At 38.0% G+C, this 21,283-nt stretch overlaps 1 protein-coding gene across 7 annotated transcripts; it reads left to right on the forward strand.

The window, feature by feature from the left end:
- The first annotated feature begins 1,494 nt into the window (after positions 1-1,494).
- On the forward strand, positions 1,495-18,553 carry CDK1 (cyclin dependent kinase 1). 7 transcript variants are annotated; one of them, XM_036265508.1, is made up of 8 exons: positions 1,495-1,562; positions 3,753-3,909; positions 4,762-4,885; positions 5,914-6,084; positions 8,340-8,503; positions 8,608-8,749; positions 9,644-9,648; positions 18,505-18,553. In XM_036265508.1, exons 1-8 carry the CDS (start codon positions 1,526-1,528, stop codon positions 18,536-18,538), a joined length of 834 nt encoding a protein of 277 aa, XP_036121401.1. In that variant the 5' UTR covers positions 1,495-1,525; the 3' UTR covers positions 18,539-18,553. The 7 variants fall into 7 exon arrangements, with proteins under 7 accessions (XP_036121401.1, XP_036121397.1, XP_036121402.1 ...); XM_036265504.1 differs by having other exon boundaries at positions 18,416-18,536; XM_036265509.1 differs by lacking the exon at positions 18,505-18,553 and adding an exon at positions 15,163-15,181.
- Positions 18,554-21,283: the final 2,730 nt, after the last annotated feature.

Raw genomic sequence — 21,283 nt, forward strand, 5'->3', positions numbered from 1 at the left:
CGAGCGCTCGGGTGCCAGGTCGGCCCCAGGGCCTTTGTGCGCCCGGCTCGGGGTGGGAAGCAGACCGCGCGGGGCCGAGGTCCAGGCCTCGCGGAAACAGGTCCCGTGGCCTTGCCCACCCACCCACCTAGAGCTTTTAAGAACATGCAGCCGAGGCACGGCCAGAGGGAACTTGGATTCTTTTCGTTTTTATTTTCTGCTTGGTGGTAATGTTATATACTATGGAATTAGCAAGAAGTGGCGAACTAAGAAATGCCGATATACATGTGAGTTTTCATATCCTCCAATGACTTTTTATTTAATGCTGATGTGCACGACATCCTTCCGAAGACCTGGAAGTGCCTGGGTAGGGTGAGCCACCGGTGTTTTGCGTGCTGCAGTTGGTGGTCCAGAGCCCTAGGAGGCACTGCGGAGCCCGCAGCCCGGCCTTGATTTAAAAGCGTTACAGCAGGAAAAGTGAGGACGGGTCCTTTCACCCAGCACTGAAATTGCGTTCGTTTTCAGCTCTTTGTTCGAAGTGAGCTCGACAGTTTTATTGGGCAAGATTGGCCCTCGTGACCGGTGTAGTCCGATTTTGTTGATTTATAGAGATGATGTATGTCTACTTATTTCCGGAAGGATGTTGAAGATGAATGTGAGAAATGGAACCGAAGGGACAATTACTTCGAGCGACCTTTGTCAGTGATGGGTGTGTTAGAAGCCCAAAGCATAATTACCTTGATTGTCCAGTTTCATTGGCAGATGTGCTGAGGCAGTCTTGAGTGGTTGTCAGCATTTCAACCTTTTTTTTTAAACCATTCTTTGTGATTCAAGTATTTGCTTGATTTGGTTTGGTTTTTTCACTTTGCTCTTAAGATTGTATAAGGTATAATTAGAATTCCATCTGTGGAATTGCACCTACTCCTTCAAATAGTGCCTTGAAAGTCTTGATCATGTGTGTGTATGCGACTTCGAAAAACAAAAGAAAGATGAAAACTGTCATTTAAGCAAGTTTAAGCACATGGCTTTTAACAATTTTTCTAATAGATGAGCAGCGTAATCACATTTTAGCTCCCTACTGATGTCTTAAAATTAAATCATAAAGCAGTAAGAATTCAAAGAACATTATTTGTTGAAATATCTGAGTATAACTGGCACACAGTGGTGCTCCTTAGAAGTGCCCTGGAAGAAAACATACTTCTGGCTTTTGTTTGGAAAGGATAGATAAATTGATGACCGAATTTGAAGTTATATTTGATTGGAAGAAGCTAAGTCACTGGTATAGGATATAAGTTATACAAATATTTCCAATGTTTAAGGAACTAAAAAAATGTGGTGGAAAGTCTTATTGCATGAGTCTTTTCCCTTATAAATATTGTTTTATTATATTAACTAATATTTATGGGAAATTAAAACTGCACTAGACTGGAAAATGCTTTATATCTAGTATCTCATTAATAACTTAAAACCACCCTTTGAATTAGTGGCATATAAGCAGATAATTTTTTCTTCTCATTTTAGCATCTGCCATAACTATTGATTGACTATGGATGACTATACCAAAATAGAGAAAATTGGAGAAGGTGGGTGCTTTCTCATCTAAAAGTTTTAAATTGTTTAATGATGCTATAACATCTGTGACATGAAAACATGTAAATATTTATTAAAATGCAACCTTTAAAGTATCTTACACTACTAATATACATTAATATATGTTCTTTACATAATAACTTAAACACAAAATCAAGAGAATTGTAATTATTCTGATTGGCTCCTTGACAGCCTCCCTTCTCAATAATCTTATATTCTAATACTAAACAATTAAAACAATAATTCTATTTTAATAAGATTATTGATGTCTTGCATATGTGTTGGGGGAGAAATGAGGGCAGTAGAATTATGTTAAGTTTCATAATACACTTTTAGTTGCCTACAATTATTTTCAAGATGATAAATATTTTTACTTAAATTGTCTGAATTGGTTTCACTGATTGACCATTAAACTAATTTAAATCAATTTTCTATTTAGTTACCCTAGGTTGAAATGATCTGTCATATGTACATGTTTAAGTTATTCTAAAACCAATAATATGTAATCATTCGTTCCCTATCTGTAGTAATTTCATTAGAGTTTTTTAAAGAATGTTTATATCTAATGTTTATATAGTATAATGAAGGATAAAAATATCCCTTTGGCCCAGCCAGTGTGACTCAGTGTTTAAGCATCAGCCCATGCACCAAGAGGTCACTGGTTCGATTCCCAGTCAGGGCACATGCCCAGATTGTGGGCCAGTCCCCAGTGGGGGGCATGCAGGATTCCGGCAATTGATGTTCTCTCTCATTGATGTTTCTATCTCTCTCTCCCTCTCCCTTCCTCTCAAAGTCAATAAAGGAAAGAACAATTTAAAAAAATATATCCCTTTGGCTAGTCCCCCCGCCCCCAACAGAATATACTGTTTTATATATGAGTCTTGATATTGACATTCTAAACTCTTCAGGGACAAATAATACAGCTTATATAAAATAATTGCTACTTGAGTCCAATTTATGTATGTTCTGTTTGAGAAACCTTTTCAGCTATATTTTTAGTGTACTCCAAAACCCTTCCTGTATAAGGAATACTGCTAGAAAGCCAAGGAAGGAATACTGGGAGGAATCTAGTAAGATAGAAATGACAGGTTTGGGTGGTGGAAGAGTTGGAGATATATTCTCTCTTTTAACGTAAAAATTTTATATGATTCTTTTTCTGAAAACAAACAAACAAACAAAAAAAACCAAAAACAAACATTTTATTACATCCATTCAACTATAGTAATTTTGCTGCTGAGTTAAAAATAGTTTGATTAGCATGTCTAAGGCAGGTAATTTGTTAATGGTTCTTAGCCTTTTTTGAAATACTTTTTCTATCTTTGGAGAAACTGATAAAAGCTATAGAATAGAAGTTCTCCTTAGAAAAATGCACTCACTTTTGAAATTATACTGATTTCAGAAAAAATAACAAAAACTCTGTGACAAAATTTTATATATAATAAAGTGGGTTAAGACTTCCCTAAATTTCCCAACCCCAATTTAGAAAGTGCTTGTCTAAGGGAATGAGTATATCTTGTATATGAACTTGATTTAGCTAAATAGTCCAGCTCCCTTATTACTGCCATTTCCATTCCCAGATCCTTTATATTGACATTGTTGCTTATTATCTGTAGCCCAAGTATCAGAATCAGGGTTTTCATCAACTTCTAAATGGATGAGCTTTTCTGTTTTGTAGTAAATAATGTAACCTTTATTAGAATTAATAAATATTTAATAAAATAGTTTATTCCCATTCTTTTCTGGATGAGGGTTATTTGAAATGTGTAAAGCACCATTTACAGAGTTGTCTGGAAGTGATTTGTTAGCCCAAATCTTTACATTGTATTTTATTCCTATTTTATTTTTTGGCAGGATATTTGACAGGAGATAAATTTCAATTTGCAAAGTGTCTTTTTTATTTTTTTTATTTTAATGTGCTGGAAGATTACTGGTAATTTTAATGTATGCAAAACCTGTGATGACTACATAAATTTTATTTTTCAATTATAGAAGCGATAGGTTGTAGTTATCCTCAATTTCTTTTTGTAAGTGATGAGTGTATAATTATGGGTAAGATAATTCCTATCTGGACACAGCAGACATTTCTATCATGTGACACCTAATGGGATTCAATCATTTTTTTAAACTCTTGTTTAGTTTGTGGAGAGGTGTCACATAGCAGACATTTACTTTGTCTATTTCAGGTACCTATGGAGTTGTATATAAGGGTAGACACAAAACTACAGGTCAAGTGGTAGCCATGAAGAAAATCAGACTAGAAAGTGAAGAGGAAGGGGTTCCTAGCACTGCAATTCGGGAAATTTCTCTATTAAAAGAACTTCGTCATCCTAATATAGTCAGGTATGGTATAATATCTGGATTTAAACCATTTTCCGCATACTATTTTAAATGTGCATTTCAATGTGGAAATTTTTACATTTGCTTAATTTTTGTGTAACCTTACAGAGTGTAATAGAACCCTACTATTTTTGTTCATTGAGAACGCTGGGCATAGGAAAATAGGCTGATAAAGCAGGAACAGAGTTCGAGGAGCTTGGTCATAGAGATTAGTATTTGGTGCTGAAAAATCCAGGTAAACTGGCTCTGGAAGTGATGAGGGTGTAACACCTTTTCACTGAGCTTTGTCAGCTTACTCAGCTCTGGTTCTTACATATCCCGTAATCAGAGTCCTAGGACGCAGCCAGGTCAGATGAAAAATAAGTTTTTTTTCTTTCTCCCTTTTTAAATATGGGCTGGTGTTTTGGGGTGGGTTTTTCTAAAGGTCCAAGTTAGTATTTCATTGAATTTGTGGGGGCTGGAGATCGTGAGCAACTATTCAGGTCAGGTACTATAAAATTTGTTTCTATAATTTACCTCAATGGAAAGATAAGCTCTGCACAACAAGCAGTCAGCCTGGAAATGTTTTGGAATATAAATGGTTTGACAGTTAGCAACTCCTGTATAATACAACTTAATTGTCAATTGCTACCCTAAGGTTTCTTTCTCAAATTCTTGTTTAGTATTACTAGGGAATGTTTTCACTACCAGAGAAGCTACCATTCTCTTTCCCAAAACTATGTATTTTAGGTATGGTTTCCATACTGTGTAAAATATAGAAAATACTCTAATAGTCACTGAAATTTAGGGGAAGTTATTTTATGAGAGAGGTAAAAGATGTTTAATTTTTAAAATATAATTGTTTTATGTTTGTAGTCTTCAAGATGTGCTCATGCAGGATTCCAGGTTATATCTCATCTTTGAATACCTTTCCATGGATCTAAAGAAATACTTGGATTCTATCCCTCCTGGTCAGTTCATGGATTCTTCACTTGTTAAGGTAAGAAGCTTGCCTCATTTTATTAGTATTTATTCACTGTGAATGTAAAGAAGCTACTCTGTGTAAGTGCCTGTGTTTTGTGGGAGTATGCTTTGAAAAGGTTAGAAAGTAGAATGAGGGAAAAAAGAATATTTTCCTCCCACAGTCTAGAGATTAGATTGTTAGCAGTTACTCTTTTATTACTAGATAGTGCTTCTAATTATAAAGTGAAAAGTAGTGTCCTAGATAACATAAGACTAATAAGTATGTATTCCATTGTTGGAAACTAAGATATTCTGCTCTTAATTTGACTATCGGACACGTAAAACAAAATAGCAAACGCCTAGGGCAAGGTGGTGGTGGCAGGAGGTTTTATTTTTCCTGATTTTGAATGTGTTTTGATTAATTTATTGTAGACATGATCTGTTAAACTATAAATGTATACACGATTGTTTAAAATTAGTGAAGTGTATAAAGTAAAAGTATCTTATCCTTATACCAGCTTGAGCAAAGCACTCCTTCAGGTGTCTTATAAAACACCTCTGAACTACTAAACAGCTTCTTCTGATCATTGATTGTGTCTATTTAAACATAAGCATAATATTCTCTGTCATTTCTTTTGAATTCGACCAATGAAGAAATAAATACATAAAGATAAAAGATAGAAATGAAAAAGACCAATTCTATTCAAGATAGAAATAGAATTACAGAGCAAAAGTTTAAGAAGCTTTCTCTACAGAAAACTAACTTATGACTTGAAGGAGGGTCCAAAAAATAAGTAAAAGAAGACAAAATGACTTCATATGGATATAGGTGTATGCATGAGGTGAATATCTTTGCCTTAGGTGTACAAATATGACAAATTGTATAAAAATGGGCTTTTCCACCTTCAGTTGTTTCTGGTTCATCTTAAATGGCCTAAAAGTTGTTTGGTAGTTAAATTATTTCCCTGTATTATAATTTTTTCTTTCCTTGAAATAAACTCACCAAAGTTTAGAAAATCATTATGTGCTATACAGTTAAGCTTCCATCATATTCTCATCTTCCAGAGTTACTTGTACCAAATCCTACAAGGGATTGTGTTTTGTCATTCTCGAAGAGTTCTACACAGAGACTTAAAACCTCAAAATCTGTTGATTGATGACAAAGGAACAATTAAACTGGCTGATTTTGGCCTTGCCCGAGCTTTTGGAATACCTATTAGAGTATATACACATGAGGTATGTAGAATCGTGTGTTTTTGGTGCATATGAATATGTGATTTCTGGATTGTCTTTAAGTCAAGAAAGAAGTGCCCAAAAAAGATTTCCATTCATCTGTTTATTGCCTCAGCTCTGAATTCACCCTTTATTGCATGCTATGTAAAAATGGAACTAGATCTTTTTTTTTAAATTAATTTATTTTTTCTTAATTAGTTTTTGTTACAGATGTTTCTCTCCTTTTTCCCCCACTGATTCCCCCCTCCCTCTCCCTCCCTGCCCTGTTCCCAGTTTGTTGTCCATGTCCACTGTTCATGCACACATGCATATAAGTTCTGTGGTTTATCTCTCCCCCACCACCCCCTCTTCTGGGGATTGTCAGTCTGTACCCCACTTCCACGTCTCTGGGACTACCCCATTCCTCAGACTGTTATGTTCATTATATTCCACAAATAAGTGAGGTCATATGATACTTGTCTTTCTCTGTTTGGCTTATTTCACTTAGGATGATATTTTCCAGGTCCCTCCATGTAGTCTCAAAGGATAAGAGATCTTCCAATATATAGAGAGTGCTCATACAACTCCACAAAAGGAAGACAAAGAACCCAATTAAAAAATGGGCAGAGGAGCTAAATAGACACCTCTCCAAACAGGACATATAAATGGCTAAGAGACACATGAGGAACTAGAATCTTTCAGTATTTTTCCTTTGCTGGCTAATGAGATATTATGCTTTGTCAATAGAGGGTGCTGGAAAAGCATTGCAGGAAGAAGGGGTGTTTTCCTTGCTACAGTTTTTAGAGTTCTAATTATTTTTTTCTAGTCAGTCTCTGATTATTCCAATCCCCTGTTCTAGTTAATAATCCTTTATATTAAACTTTCCCCGTTCAGTCACCAGGTGGTTTCTGTCTCCCTGTTGGATGCTCTTATACACAGTCAAATTGGTTAAAAGACAGGTTTTGTTGCTTAAGGGGTACTGTTTCAGATAGTACTGTTAGGAGCTACTGCATATAATCATGTTTCATCAGTGTTATATTAATGACTTGGCATTTCATTTGTTATTTCTGGAGGGAAAGGGAATGTTGAATTGTGTAGTATAGGATTATAGTCGTGTGTTGCTTAATGTCTGGGATATGTTCTGAGAAATGCATCTGTAGGCTATTCTGTCATTGTGCAAACATCATAGAGTGCATTTACACAAACCTAGATGGTGAAACGTACTATATTTTTAGGCTATATGGTATAACCTATTGCACCTAGGCTACAAACCTGTACAGTATGTTACTATACTGAATACTGTAGTCAGTTATAACATAGTAGTATGTGTCTAAACATAGAAAAGGCACAGTAGAAATGGGCTATACAAATTTTTAAATGGTTCACCTGTATAAGGCACTTAAAGAGCTTTCAGGATTGAAAGTTGTTCTGGGTGGGTCAGTGAGTGGCGAGTGAAATGTGAAGGCCTTGGATGTTACTTAGGCCTCATTAAATTATTTTTTTTAAAGCGTAGTGTTGCACTGCGACATTAGGATGTCTATGACTTCTAGGCGATAGGACTTTTTTAACTCCACTATAATCTTAATGTGATCACCATTGTATATACCATCCGTCCTTGACGGATGGTATATACAGCACATGTCTGTATTGGGGGTTGTCTACCCTTGAGCCCAAAGACTGTCCCTAGATGAAAACTTAAAGCAGTGTTCAACTGGTTGGATGTCTTGGCTTCTTTTTATAATCTCTTTATATCATTTTCCCATGGCTGATGCTATTGACCTCATTGACTTTAAGTTAGAGGTGATTTTGTTACCATTGTGATAAATTACGTATACTAAAATAATAGGTCAGCTCTAGACCACTAATAAACTGTTATGTGACTTACTCATGTTTTATAGCACATAAGTAGTACATGCAATTCTCTATCACCCCCAAATCCATTACCCATGATCAAATGGGCACTTGCTTTTTGTTTTTTTTTTTTGGAAGCATTAAGTCGATCTTAACTTTTTTGATCCGCACTTGAATAATTTGAAAAGCAAGAAAAGACGTGATATGCTTTTATCTATTGTTTTCTTCCTTAATGAATAGAACTTAGAAATGAAATATTTATTTCCCATTTAGTATTTTGTGTATGGTTAATTGATTTTTAAACAAAAATAATATTATCAGAGGCAATCATACAGCCTTCTAAAGGACAGTTCCAATGAAGTATAAATGTACATTTATGTAATTTAATGTACCACATTTATCCAGTGTGAAAATTTGTTTTGTGATAGGTGGTAACACTTTGGTATAGATCTCCAGAGGTATTGCTGGGGTCAGCTCGCTATTCAACTCCAGTTGACATTTGGAGTATAGGCACCATATTTGCGGAATTAGCAACTAAGAAACCACTTTTCCACGGGGATTCAGAAATTGATCAACTCTTCAGAATTTTCAGGTAAATTTTTTTTTACTTAAGCTGTTAAGAACTTTAAAGGCAACGTGAATAAAATAATATTATATGTATGCTTTCATAATATTTTGTTTTACTATGGCTTTCAGAGCTTTGGGTACCCCTAACAATGAAGTGTGGCCAGATGTGGAGTCTTTACAGGACTATAAGAATACATTTCCCAAGTGGAAACCAGGAAGCCTAGCATCCCAGGTCAAAAACTTGGATGAAAATGGCTTGGATCTGCTCTCGGTAAGGAGTGCCAGTAGCACATTTCCACCCAGTTGTTACAACCCAGAATGTCTCCAGACTGTCCTCTGAAGGGCAGTCCACCCAACCGTTGCTGTAGATCAAATATGAGACTTGATTTTAAAGTTTATCTTTATTACCACTTAACTCTATGAACTTGGGCAAATTACTTAACCTCTTTGAGCTTTCATGTCTTAAAATGGGACTAATATGTGCCCTTTTTTTGGTGAGGATTAAGTAATATATTTGCAAAGCACTTCATAGTGGCACATACATAGTAAGAACTCAACTGGTAACTAACTAATAGAAGTATCTTGTCTGCATGTTGATATGATTTTCTTTAAGATTACTATTTCTTTAAGATAAAAGTTAAGGTCAATATTAAACTATTTTTTTCTGGTAATGTATAAATTAATACTAGATTATCTGACTAATTCATTTAGTGACTTATTTTAACTATGCTTATAACACATTGCACTTTGGTTTTGTATTTATTTGGAACTTGATGGAAGCTATATCAGAAACCACTATGATGGGCATTTAATTCAAAAAGTAAATATAATTAATTAGATATATTTTTTTAAATGTATGTCTTGGTTTTAAAGTGATCTCTGAATGCTCATGTCTTAAACTATAATGTATAGCAAAAAGAGGTTATTGAGATACCTCTAATTTAAGGAATAGGTTATTCTAGAGCTAGAGGGTGAAGTATAGTGGATGAGGCATTTATGTGGTTGGTACTAAACTAATGGAAATGTTCATTTAGATTTTCAATAAAATTAGCTTATTGCTTACTAGTAGAGAAGTTCAGGCTTTATGTAAGTTTGTTTTATTTTGTTTTTCTGGTTTAATTCTTAATTAAATAAAAACTTTTTTCTTTTTATCTTTCCCCTCCAGAAAATGTTAGTATACGATCCTGCCAAACGAATTTCTGGCAAAATGGCCCTGAATCATCCATATTTTAATGATATGGACAATCAGATTAAGAAGATGTAGCTTTCTGACAAAGAGTTTTCACATGTTGTATCAAGAACAGATAGTTATATTTTTACTGTCAACTCTATTTTTGTCTTGTGTATTTTTGTTTTCTTTGTTGTTAAACTTTAAGCTGTACTTCATCTTCTAACTTCAAAGTTGTAACTTAAAAATGTAAATATTGTTCTATATGAATTTAAATATAATAATTCTGTATATGTGTGCAGACCTCACTGTGACGAGTATTTGTTACTGTAATAAAACTATAAATTTAATGTTGGTGTCAGGAATTGGGAAAAGTTTGAGACAATGTAAATCATATCAAACCTTACAGCAGTCCGGTTTTCCTGTAGTTGGAACTATTACAATTTAGGAAAATGTGCTAATTAAGTTCACAGTTCATAATGCTGAAGTATTTGTATTCTCTGGATGTTTAAATTTCTTATCAGTTTCCTTGCCACATGTTAACTATACAACCTTCCTAAAAATGAATGTTTTTCTTCTGGTATTTCAGTGTGTGATCTAAATGTTTAAGCATTCAGAATGAGGAAACTGCCCAGATTTGAAAAATAAAGCTACGTTTTCAGAGGTTTTTAGTAACTTATAAAACTAGCATTAGAGTATGCCAGAGTTTACTAGGTTTTACAGTTAAAGATCCAGGGCAACCAATAGCAGGAAAGAAGTTTAGAAAATTTATGAACTATCCTATTTTATGGTAGGTTATGAAAGCTATTTGTCCAAGTGAATTCTTATGCCTTGGTCAGAGGTAATAACTATGCAAAGGAGTTTATCGTGGCTTTCAATTCTAACACTATATCAACATTTGCAAGTGAAGTTTTTATTAGCAGCCTTCTTAGAAGGTTCATATATTTAGCTAAAATCACTAATATGGAGAATTAAGTTGTTTAATAGTGCTGCTCATTATGATTCTTACTTATAAGCAACCTAATTTAAATTGTTACAGCCAAGAGAAATGTGTGTAAAATCGTGATTTTTAGTGTGCATCTATCCTTTGACCATATGTCCTCTGTTTTTCCTTATATGTCTAGAACAAGCATTCCTGTGTTACTGGTCCTGCCACCCAATTGATTGAATATGTACTAGGTGATCTATAATTGTTTTCTTGGAATTTTCCCCTCTCTTTAGGAGGAAGTGTATGGGTCACTTTCTTTGGCAATGGGACTTAAGAGAGGTTTGGTGGAAGCTAGTTTACAACAAGATGCAGAGCCTTGGTGATGGGAATCATTTGGGGTCATACTGTGGAGAGTTATTAAGAATTTATGATAGGAATTTGGTAAGTGAAAGGTCACACAGAAAGTTTAAGTGAGCTTTGGCGGCTTTGGGGCTTGGTTGGGCATCATCCCAGGCACCAAGAGGTTGCTGGTTCGATTCCCAGTCAGGGCACATGCCTAGATTGTGGGCTTCATCCCTGGTGGTGGTTGGGCGGGGGGGGGAGCGGGGGTTATGAAGGAAGCAGCCCATCAATGTTTCTCCCTCTAAAAATCAATAAAAAATCTTTACAAAAAAGAAAAGAACTAATTGAGATGGGGAAATGGCATACCTGCAGACTTGTGTTTTCTTAACCTATGAAGTGAGGCAAAAGGAACTTTCTCAGATTGAACTGTAGCCCGTTAGTGGTTCAGAACCAGCATTAACAACTCTCACCCCACTCCATACCACATGTAGAGTAGAAACTATCAGGATATCTGAAAATTATGTCTGGGTACTTCTGTTTCAGTGGTATATAGATACATGGATGTTACAAATGCTTGGGCTTGTGCATTTGGTAGAAGCAGCACTGACCCCCTCACCATTGCTCCATAGAGCTTAATTTGAAAAGTCAATAATTCAAGTTAGAACGTGCTTGGCAGACCGGGCAATGAGATGGTAAACACTCATCAATTGCTATAATGAGAGGCCTACTTTTCCTGCATGTTTGTGTAGTCCTGTGTAAAGTGTTCGTGTCAGCTTCACTGACAGTGTGAAGCTACTCAACTGGATCTTCATGCATAGTGTTAAATTGGCTCGTGCTATGGTGCTTGTTATGTTAAAATGGCCCAGACGTTCTTAAATCTGTAATGCGCTAGAAACACCTGGGACTAACTGGTTCCTCCCTGAACAATTCTGAAATTGAAAATTAGGAAATAAATTCCAGGACATTTTTTCACAAGTTCCCCAAGCTGATTCTGATGTAGCCTCATCACCGTTTGGTGGTGAGCTTAACACTTAGACCTACATATAGTTTTAGTTGTCTTAAAATTTCATGACATCACACCATAACTTGTTCGTTTCTGTTTGTACTTGAGTGAGGAGAGAAGACTGCCATATCTTGAACATACACCGAAGATTACTCTCTTCAGATTCTCCCTAGTTTCTAGAGGAAGGTGTTTAAATCTACTTTTTTTTTTTAATCCTCACCCGAGGATATTTTTTCCATTTTTTGTACAGATAGAGTGGGAGGGAGAGAGAGTGAGAAAACATCGACGTGAAGGGACACATCGAGTGGCTTCCACCCGCACGACCAACCAGAGCCGGGGACAAAGTGCAACCGAAGTATGTACCCTTAGCGGGAACCGAACCCGGGTCTCTCCGGACCGCAGGCTGACGCTCTAACCGCTGAGCCAAACTGGCCAGGGCTAAATCTACTTTTAAGTTTAAATATATATGCAGTAATAATGATGCAGAGAAATTCAGGTGCTTGAAGGGATGAGAGCTCTATTGGATGGAAAAACTTACATTAGTTCTTTTAGCAAACCATAGTTCATAATAGGTCAACTTCAATCTCCCTGTTGAGTTGCCATATTCAAATGAGTCAGTGAGGTTCCATTGGACCATAGACTCCTGTTGAGGACAGCGAAGACAATGAGTGATGTTTGTGGAAAGTGGAGTGAAGAGAGTGGTAGGTATTGTTGAAATAGTTTTCTAACAAGATGGATAGAGCATTGAATGACTAAAGGGAAAGTGAAGGAAGGATGAAGCATGAAAGATCCTGACGGGGGAGAGTTCTTACTGACTTAAAAATAGCATTTAGGAAGAGGCAAAGCTGGGATAGATTGGTATTGGCAAGGATTGTAACCTTAGTCCTTTTGGAGAAGAGGGTGAAGTGTAATCAAGTATTTGGACCCAAGAGTAGACATTTTCAGTCTGTCATAGTGTCAAGTTTCTAAGACCATAAAAGCTGGAGGAATGTATTGAGAGTCAGACTTGGTTGGTGAGAAAAGGTGTAATGATAGCATTCCTTTAGAATGCTGAAGGTCTGTGGTTTTGAAACCTGTTAAAACAGATTTCTGGTCCATTTCCAGAGACTGATTCAGTAGGTCCTGTGTGGCCATGAATATGTTTTCTTAACAAGTTCCCAGGTGATGATGCTGGTGGTCCAGGGGCCACACTGAGAATCACTACATGGGTAGTTTTCAGAAATCTAGAGAACTGAACAGAAGCTCAGCCAACTTGGGTGTGTAGAGGAAGCAGAAATGCAGAAAGAGAAACTGACCTAAGCCAGGAATAGCAGTGGTTCTCAACCTTCCAAATGCCGTGACCCTTTAATACAGTTCCTCATGTTGTGTTGACCCCCCAACCATAAAATTATTTTTGTTGCTACTTCATAACTGTAATTTTGCTACTGTTATGAATCACCATTGGAAATACGTGTTTTTTGATGGTCTTAGGCGACCCCTGAGAAAGGGTCATTTGACCCCCAAAGGGGTCGCGAACCACAGGTTGAGAACCACTGCTTTACAGGTTGAACGGGAACTGGAACCTAAATCTTACATGGTCAGTGTTAGGAAAAGTGAATGTAAAGATTCCAGGCATTAGAACTGGAGAGATTAGAGCTTGGTTTCCAGTTCTGCCATTTCTGTCTGTAGCCTTGAATAAGTCACTTGGTTCTGAGTCCATTTCCTCAATTGTATAACAGAAATACTAAATAAAATTTCTTATTTATATAAATAGGGTTGGGAGGGATGGAGATAGAGTTGCCAGGCATTCTGCATATATAGGACATGACCTATCAGGATACCTGAAAAGTTCTTTTTGCAACACATTACAAAAATTGGGCAGTCAAGGTGTTTTTTTCTGCAACAGTAATTGGTGCTTAAATCTGTTCAGTTTGAACATTAGTTGAAGAATATAGGTCAAGTTCCTGGCACGCGGCACACGGCAAGTTTCTTTGAGCTCTCATCACTTCTTTCTCATTACCTCTTAAAGCCTTTCTTTTCTTTTTCTTTCTTTACTAATACGTCCAGTGAGGGCAGGCGTCATGGTTTTTATTGTTTGTTTTTAATTGTTTTTCAATTACAGTTTATATTCAATATTATTTTGTATTAGTTTCAGATGTACAGCATAGTGGTTAAACAATCATGTACTTTACAAAGGGGTTCTCCCAATATTTCAAGTACCTACCTACGTCTTACATAGTTATTACAATATTGTAATTGACTATATTCCCTATGTTAGATTTTACACTCCCTGGACTATTTTGTGACTACCAATTTGTAGTTCTTAATTGCTTTACCTTTTTCACTCAGCCCCTCAACCTGTCTCACCCGCTCTGGCAACCATCCTGTTCTATGAGTCTGTTTCTATTTTGTTTATTTTGCTCTTTAGATTCCACATATAAGTGAAATCATATGGTATTTGTCTCTGACTTACTTCACTTAGCATAATACCCTCTAGGTCCATTGATGCTGTTGCAAACGGTAAGACTTCATTCTTTTTTATGGCCTAGTAATATTTCATTTTGTGTGTGTGTGTGTGTGTGTGTGTGTGTGTGTACCACAACTTGTTATCTACTCATCTACTGGTGGGCACTTGGGTTGCTTCATATCTTGGCTATTATAAATAATCCTGCAATGAACATAGGGGTGCATATATTCTTTTGAATTTGTGTTTTTTGGAATTCTTCAGATATATACCCAGAAGTGAAATTACTGGGTCATAAAACAGTTCTATTTTTACTTTTTTGAGGAAACTCCATACTGTTTTCCATAATGGCTGCTCCAATCTGCATTCCCGCAAAGAGTGCACAAGGGTTCCCTTTTCTCCCCGTCCTCACCAACACTTGTTGTTTGTTGACTTATTGATGCTAGCCATTCTGACAGCCATGGGGTGCTATCTCATCGTGGTTTTAATTTGCAGTTCTCTGATAATTAGTGATGTTGAGCATCTCCTCATATGTCTTTTGGCCATCCGTGTGTCCTCTTTAGAGATGTGTCTATTCAGGTCCTCTGAGGAGCCATGTTTTGTTCTTTAATCCTCACCGCCCTTGATCTAATACCTTGAGCATTAGACATGATTCCAGTCCTTCAAGGGTGCCCAAAGGTAGTGGTCCCTCACCTGCAGTAATAATTGAACATCTGTAGTAAGCAGCAACTATACTGTACAGACATTTCCTCTTTTTTCTGCAGCAACCTTGTAAGGGAGAATGCATCTTTATTTTACAGATGATGGAACTAAGATTCGGAGAGCTTAGGAACTTACCAAAGATCACAAGGCTAGTCAATGACGGAGCAAGGACCTGCCTGGGGCTTTTTTACTTCAAACTGTTCTCTCTCCATGGCATCATGTTAGTTTCCAAGGCAAATCTACAAAGAAAACCTACATTTAGTTTTAAAAGCACAAGAAGAAAGAACTGAAAAAGATAGGCGATACTAATGCCAACACAGCCCAGATGCCAGCACCACAGGCCTGCAGGCCCCGTATTAGCAGTGAAGCTCCTGACCAATCATCAGAAACCTCTGCCTCAAGGTTGAAAGGATCAAGCCACCAAATAAAAGTTTTCAGTCCAGTCCATTTTCCTTTTCCATTTTAGGTAGCAATAGCCCCCCCTTTTATTTGGGCAACTCCACTATTGTCTGTAGTCCTCTGGGGTTCTTAATGCTGGCTCCCCAATTCTTGTTCATAAGGATGTCCCAAATTGGATCCATCACAAGCTACCACAACCCAGCAGCAGTAACTGGTGCAAGCAGTGGACAATTGACCTAAATGGCCCATCACGATCCTTTTTGCTGCAGACACTTGGAGAGAAAGAAGTCCTCTTTCTGCTGATAGTGCTGAACTGGGATGACATGGAAGCTTGTGACATCTCTTTCACTCTGTGGAGCTAGCCAAGCTAGAAAGTGACGAACAGAGATTCCTGGGGGCATTATGTCACTATTCTGGTCCTAAGGCTGTGGTTCCCGCACTACTGCCTTGAAATGTGTGAGCTACCCAGTATCCCTCCAAGTCATGTTTTGTTTTGTTTTGTTTTGTTTTTTGTTAACCTAGTTTGAATTGGAGCTCTGTTGTTTAAACCTCAGAGTCCGGACCAATACAGCCGTCAATCCCAAGATTTAAGCACCCTTGTAGTTAGAAGTCCTAACATAGTTAAATATCTTCCTTCTTTAAAAGCTCTTTATTGCTCAGAATCATCATTTTCACTGGGGCATCTAGTACTGATTGTGTAAAATGGTACTGATATAAATGTATTGTATACCTATTGGCCTTTAAAGAACCTATAAACTTTTGAGGAATGTTTTTTTTTTTTGTCTTTATTGATTTTAGAGAGAGAGGAATGGAGAGGGAGAGAGAGATAGAAACATCAATGACAGAGAACATTGATTGGCCGCCTTCTGCATGCCCCACACTGGGGATTTTGCTCACAACCTGGGCATGTGCCCTGACTAGGAATCGAACCGGTGACCTCTTGGTGCATGGGTCGATGCTCAACCACTGAGCCACACCGGCCAGGCAAGGAATGTATCTTTATATGTGGGTCGCCACTCTCTACCAGGCAGGAGCAGAAATCTCTAGAATACACTTTTCTGCAGGCAATTATCCTTTCCCTGGATGCAGGATTTCAAAACCATGCTATATTCTCTGTTAAGGAAATAACACAATAACAAAAGCAGAAGGTACTGGAGAATTTATTTGCTAATGAGTATTAGGAGATCTTTATATTCGTAAAGAGCTTCACAGCAATTAACTAGCATATGTTACTTCAGTAGGCAGAAGCTTCCCATACCATAAACATGCTCTTAAGTGTAAAACAACAAGAATAATTATACCATAACACATTCTTTATAATACAGAGAAAAGATACGTTTCCCAACTGACCAGAGCCATTTGTCTCAATGGTTCTGGTATCATGACAGACGGATTTATGTGCAAGAAACTATGTGTGTTCTTCACGAAGTGCGTTCGCCGTTTCTAGGACCCAAATGGGAGGCAGAGCATTTGCTCTACCTTCGATCTTGCTAGAATTTGAACATAGTTTTGGAAGTGCTTTGTGGCTTCTTGTTTGAGATGTTTCTCATGTACAAGCACTAATGGAAAATGGCTCCCGATGTAAAAAGGTTGCAGTTTTCCAGGTGAGCACAAAGCAGTGTGACCAATCAACATCTGAAGCCCCGTGAACTGGGTGACAAGTGTAATGTTATTTATCTGTGGGAAACTCTTATTTACCCCTGTGAGCAGAAGGTCATAGCAGCTTGGATTACCCCAAAGAACAAACATCTCACCTTTCTCGCCCCAAATTTTGGCATTCACTATGTGACCCACCCATTTTTGACAATACATCTTATTTCCTAGTTCGTGAAATCATAAAATCTTAGAGTTGAGTGGGATCTTGGATATCATGCAAAGCAATCCTCATTTCTCCAAGGAGCAGCCTGGAATTTTTGGAATAGAGTGAGAAATAGAACCTAGGTATTCTGACATCCAGTTTAAAGAAACTACTCTTTCAGATCAACTCTGGTAGTGAAGTTGGGTATCATTAATGGAGTCCAGAAAGAAATGATGTGTTTTAAGGATAAAATACTCAGCCTGACCTCAGGGCTCAGCGGTTAGAGTGTCGGCCTGCGGACCAGAGAGTCCTGGGTTTGGTTCCTGCTAAGGGCACGTACCTCGGTTGCAGTTTGTCCCTGGCCCCAGTTGGGGTCGTGTGGGTGGCAGCCACTCAATGTGTCTCTCTCACATCGATGTTTTTCTCTCTCTCCCTCTCTCCCTTCCTCTCTCCCTCCTGTTCTATCTGAAGATAAATGCAAAAATGTCCTCGGGTGAGGATAAAAAAATAATTTAAAAAAAGGATAAATATTCAGGCAGGAGAGAAGCCAGGTAATCAGTAAGGAGAAAATAGAAGTTATATCAGAGAAAGATGTGTAGATTCTCAGTTCCTGGGAATTAAAAGTGAAATAGCCCACAATGCAAGCAGCACAGGCAAACCAAGTAACTACATTGTGAGTGATGGGTATTGACTGTTCTTTGCAAGCGTAATGGTTTCATTCTCTGCTTCCCTAGAGGGTAATCTGTGATTTAACTTAGGTGCTACAGGTATTTTTAAATAGCCACATTCTTAAAAACAACAAAAAACAAAAAGCAAACTATCCATCTGAAATTTAATTATGTATCTGATAATAAACATTGTGATAGTTAATATTACATATTCATAAGGTCTCGGATACTGGAATAGCTAATGTATATATAGTAAAGAAAAAAGGCAAAGAGCTCAAACTCATCTCTTATTCTTTTTCACGAGAAATATGTATTACAATGTTTGGAATATTTCCTAGCATGCCCAAAATGCAAGTAATAAACACAATAATTCAGCATGTCTAATGGCAAAAAATAAAAGAGTTATTCACAAATAGAAAATTGGACTTTTGAGCAGATGTTTGTTTAAATACAAACAGCAACTCCTACTTTTCCTGTTATCTCCAGTTGTGTGATGCAACATTTTTACCAGAAGAAGCGCTTTTTTAAAACAGACTTCCAGGGCGAGAATAAACAATACTATATTTGGCTTACAGCTGCTTTTGGAAAATGAGATGTCAGCAAAGCTGAATGTTGTTTAAAGACAACTAATTATCCAGCTACCTTTGACTTGGATCGGAGTAAATAAGGTACTTCCCGATTTGCACTAAACTGTTTTGTCTAGGCTTTAAATATTAGGCATTAGTCAGATATTTCACTTCCTCTATCACTTGCCACGTGAAGCAACTGGATTTAAAGAAGTATTCCTTGTTTGATTTGCTGCCCAGACCACTTTGGGTTGTTTGGTGCTGTAACAAGCTTGGCCCCTTTGCATATTCACCATCCACTGTTTATTGTGTTCAGTTCAAAGCAGCGTGTTCATGGACATGTGAAAACCCAGATAGCCCAGTGACATAGAGTGTGGTTGCATTTGTGTGATTTTAATTATGCAAATGTCAGCTAATAAAGTTTATGAATAACGTCTCGTGTAGAATTTGAAATAATGCCAATACTCCCAACGTCTGAAAATTCGTTTTCAGGTTGGCGAGCGAATGAAACTGGAGACCTGGTTTTCGCTGTGGCCCAGGGCTCTCTGGCTGGTCAGACAGAAAACCTGCAGCCCTTTGTCAGGGTTGCGGAGCCAGGCTGGGCTTTCCCTGAATGAGAACTCCCGCAGGCGGCTCTGGTGAGGACTGTGCTTGTTTTAACATTTTCCCTTTTATAATTCGAAATATGTTCACATCCTGAAGCTATCTCGTCTGAGCACTCATTAAATGGGGGTGACGGTGCGAGTGCCGAAAACAGGGCCTGGAAATTAGGCATCTTAGGAGCTGGGATGTGCTTTCGCGCACGAAGAGGGCCGAGCAGACAGCTCCCAGGGCACATCTTAGAGCGCACGCTCCGTGACACGTTCGTGATAACCTGGAGAAGATAAAGAGCAGCATTAAAGCAAAGATGACCATCGGCTGCAGATTTTCAGCAAGCACCTCTCTAAACTTATTTCTGCGGAATGATCAGTACTGAGTTATGTAAGTTCTTCAATAATACAGGGGTCTGGCTGGTGTGGCTCAGTGGCTGAGCGTCGACTCATGCACCAAGCGGTCTCCGGTTCGATTCCCAGTCAGGGCACAAGCCCAGGTTGTGGGCCTGATCCCCAGTGGGGGGCATGCAGGAGGCGGCCAATCGATGTTCTCTCTCACTGATGTTTCTATCTCTCTCTCCCTCTCCCTTCTTCTCTCTCTAAAATCAATAAAGGGGGAGAGGGGGAGAATACAGGGGTGGGCAAAAGTAGGTTTACAGTTATAATACCCATAAACAATACTACAATAATGAATAAGAATACAGGAATAAACTCTGTGTTTCACGTACTCACAACTTGTAAACCTATTCTTATTCACCCCTGTATATCCTCTGTATAAAATCCAGTATATTTCATACTGGATTTTTCATATAAATAGTTATTAGAATTTAATTCTGGGACAAGCACAGGTCCAATGATCCTATAAATGTTTGTTTATGCAACAAGTATTTCCCGAACATGTATTATGAGTCAGATGTGCTAGGACATGAGGACACGGTGTTCAAATGAATAGACTCATAGTTCTTGCCTTGGTGGACTTTACATTCCTTGCAGGGAAGACAGTTTATAAGCAAGTAAATAAATGTAATGGGATGTTAGAACGGGACTCTTCCTGCTGTATTGACTAAGCTCAATAAGATAGTTATCAGTTATCAGAATTCCGTATCTGATATGCAGATGTACGAGGAAATGGCTCTAAGAACCTGCCTCACAACTCTTAGGCCCAGGATAAGCTAGACAATTTCCAGGGCCCGGTACAAAATGCAAATGTGGGGCCTCTTGTTGCAAAAGTAAGAAATTCAAGGCAGCAATAGCAGAACATTAAACCAAGTGCAGGGCCCTTCAAAGAGGGGCTGGGGGTGGGACTGTGTGTGACTGCAGGGGTCACATACCCATGCAGGACCCTACTTAGATCCTTTGGCAAAGAAAGAAAAGTAAACTGGCTTAGAGTGGCCAGGAGAGATTTTGGGGGTGGTGATCTTTGCAGAATGCTCCCATCTAACCGAGTCTAAGGGGGAAGTGGTTCAAAGGCACCCCCTTGGAGACCTCTGAACCGTGTTTCATGCCATGGTGAGACACAGGACAGGTGCCTACTTGGGGCTGAGAAAAATAAAGCAAATTGGGACTGGAAGCCTCTCCCCACCGTATCTACTGACAGGAGAATGCCACTGTGGTGGGACCACCTGTGTGACTACAGCCTGTGTGACTACAGAGGTGCACAGGGGGTCTCTTGGGACAGTCTGCACTTGCCAAATGGCAGTAAACCTGCTTCCAAAACTAGGACAATGGAGTCTCTTCCCGCCTTGTAGGATAGCCAGGCCCAAGTCACTCATCCTCTCCGCACCTTGTAAAATTAGAATTTAATATATTATAAAATATTTTTATATAAACTATAAATAGCAACATACATTGGCCCCATGTATCCCTAATCCAATGTCATTATCATATCTTAAAGCCTCAGTGTCTCTCACTGATCACATTTTCCTTTCCTCCCCCCAAAGACTGATTTCTTTATACTTTTTCAAATGTATTTTACATGTCTATCATATCTATCTGATTTTCATCATCATCATATTGCATATTTATATAAAGGATATTGAGGGTTCTGAAATGTATTTTCTTTGTCTCTGAGAGTCATTTGTGTTTTGCTCTTATGAACAATGCTGCTGCACATTTTATTTTACATATTTCCATTGCTCTTGTGCAAGGGTTTTGTTTATTTGCTTTTGGCAGATCCATCCCCTGTCCTTCCCTTA

The sequence above is a fragment of the Molossus molossus genome, unplaced genomic scaffold (assembly GCF_014108415.1).
Source record: "Molossus molossus isolate mMolMol1 unplaced genomic scaffold, mMolMol1.p scaffold_m16_p_17, whole genome shotgun sequence".
NCBI lineage: Eukaryota > Metazoa > Chordata > Mammalia > Chiroptera > Molossidae > Molossus > Molossus molossus.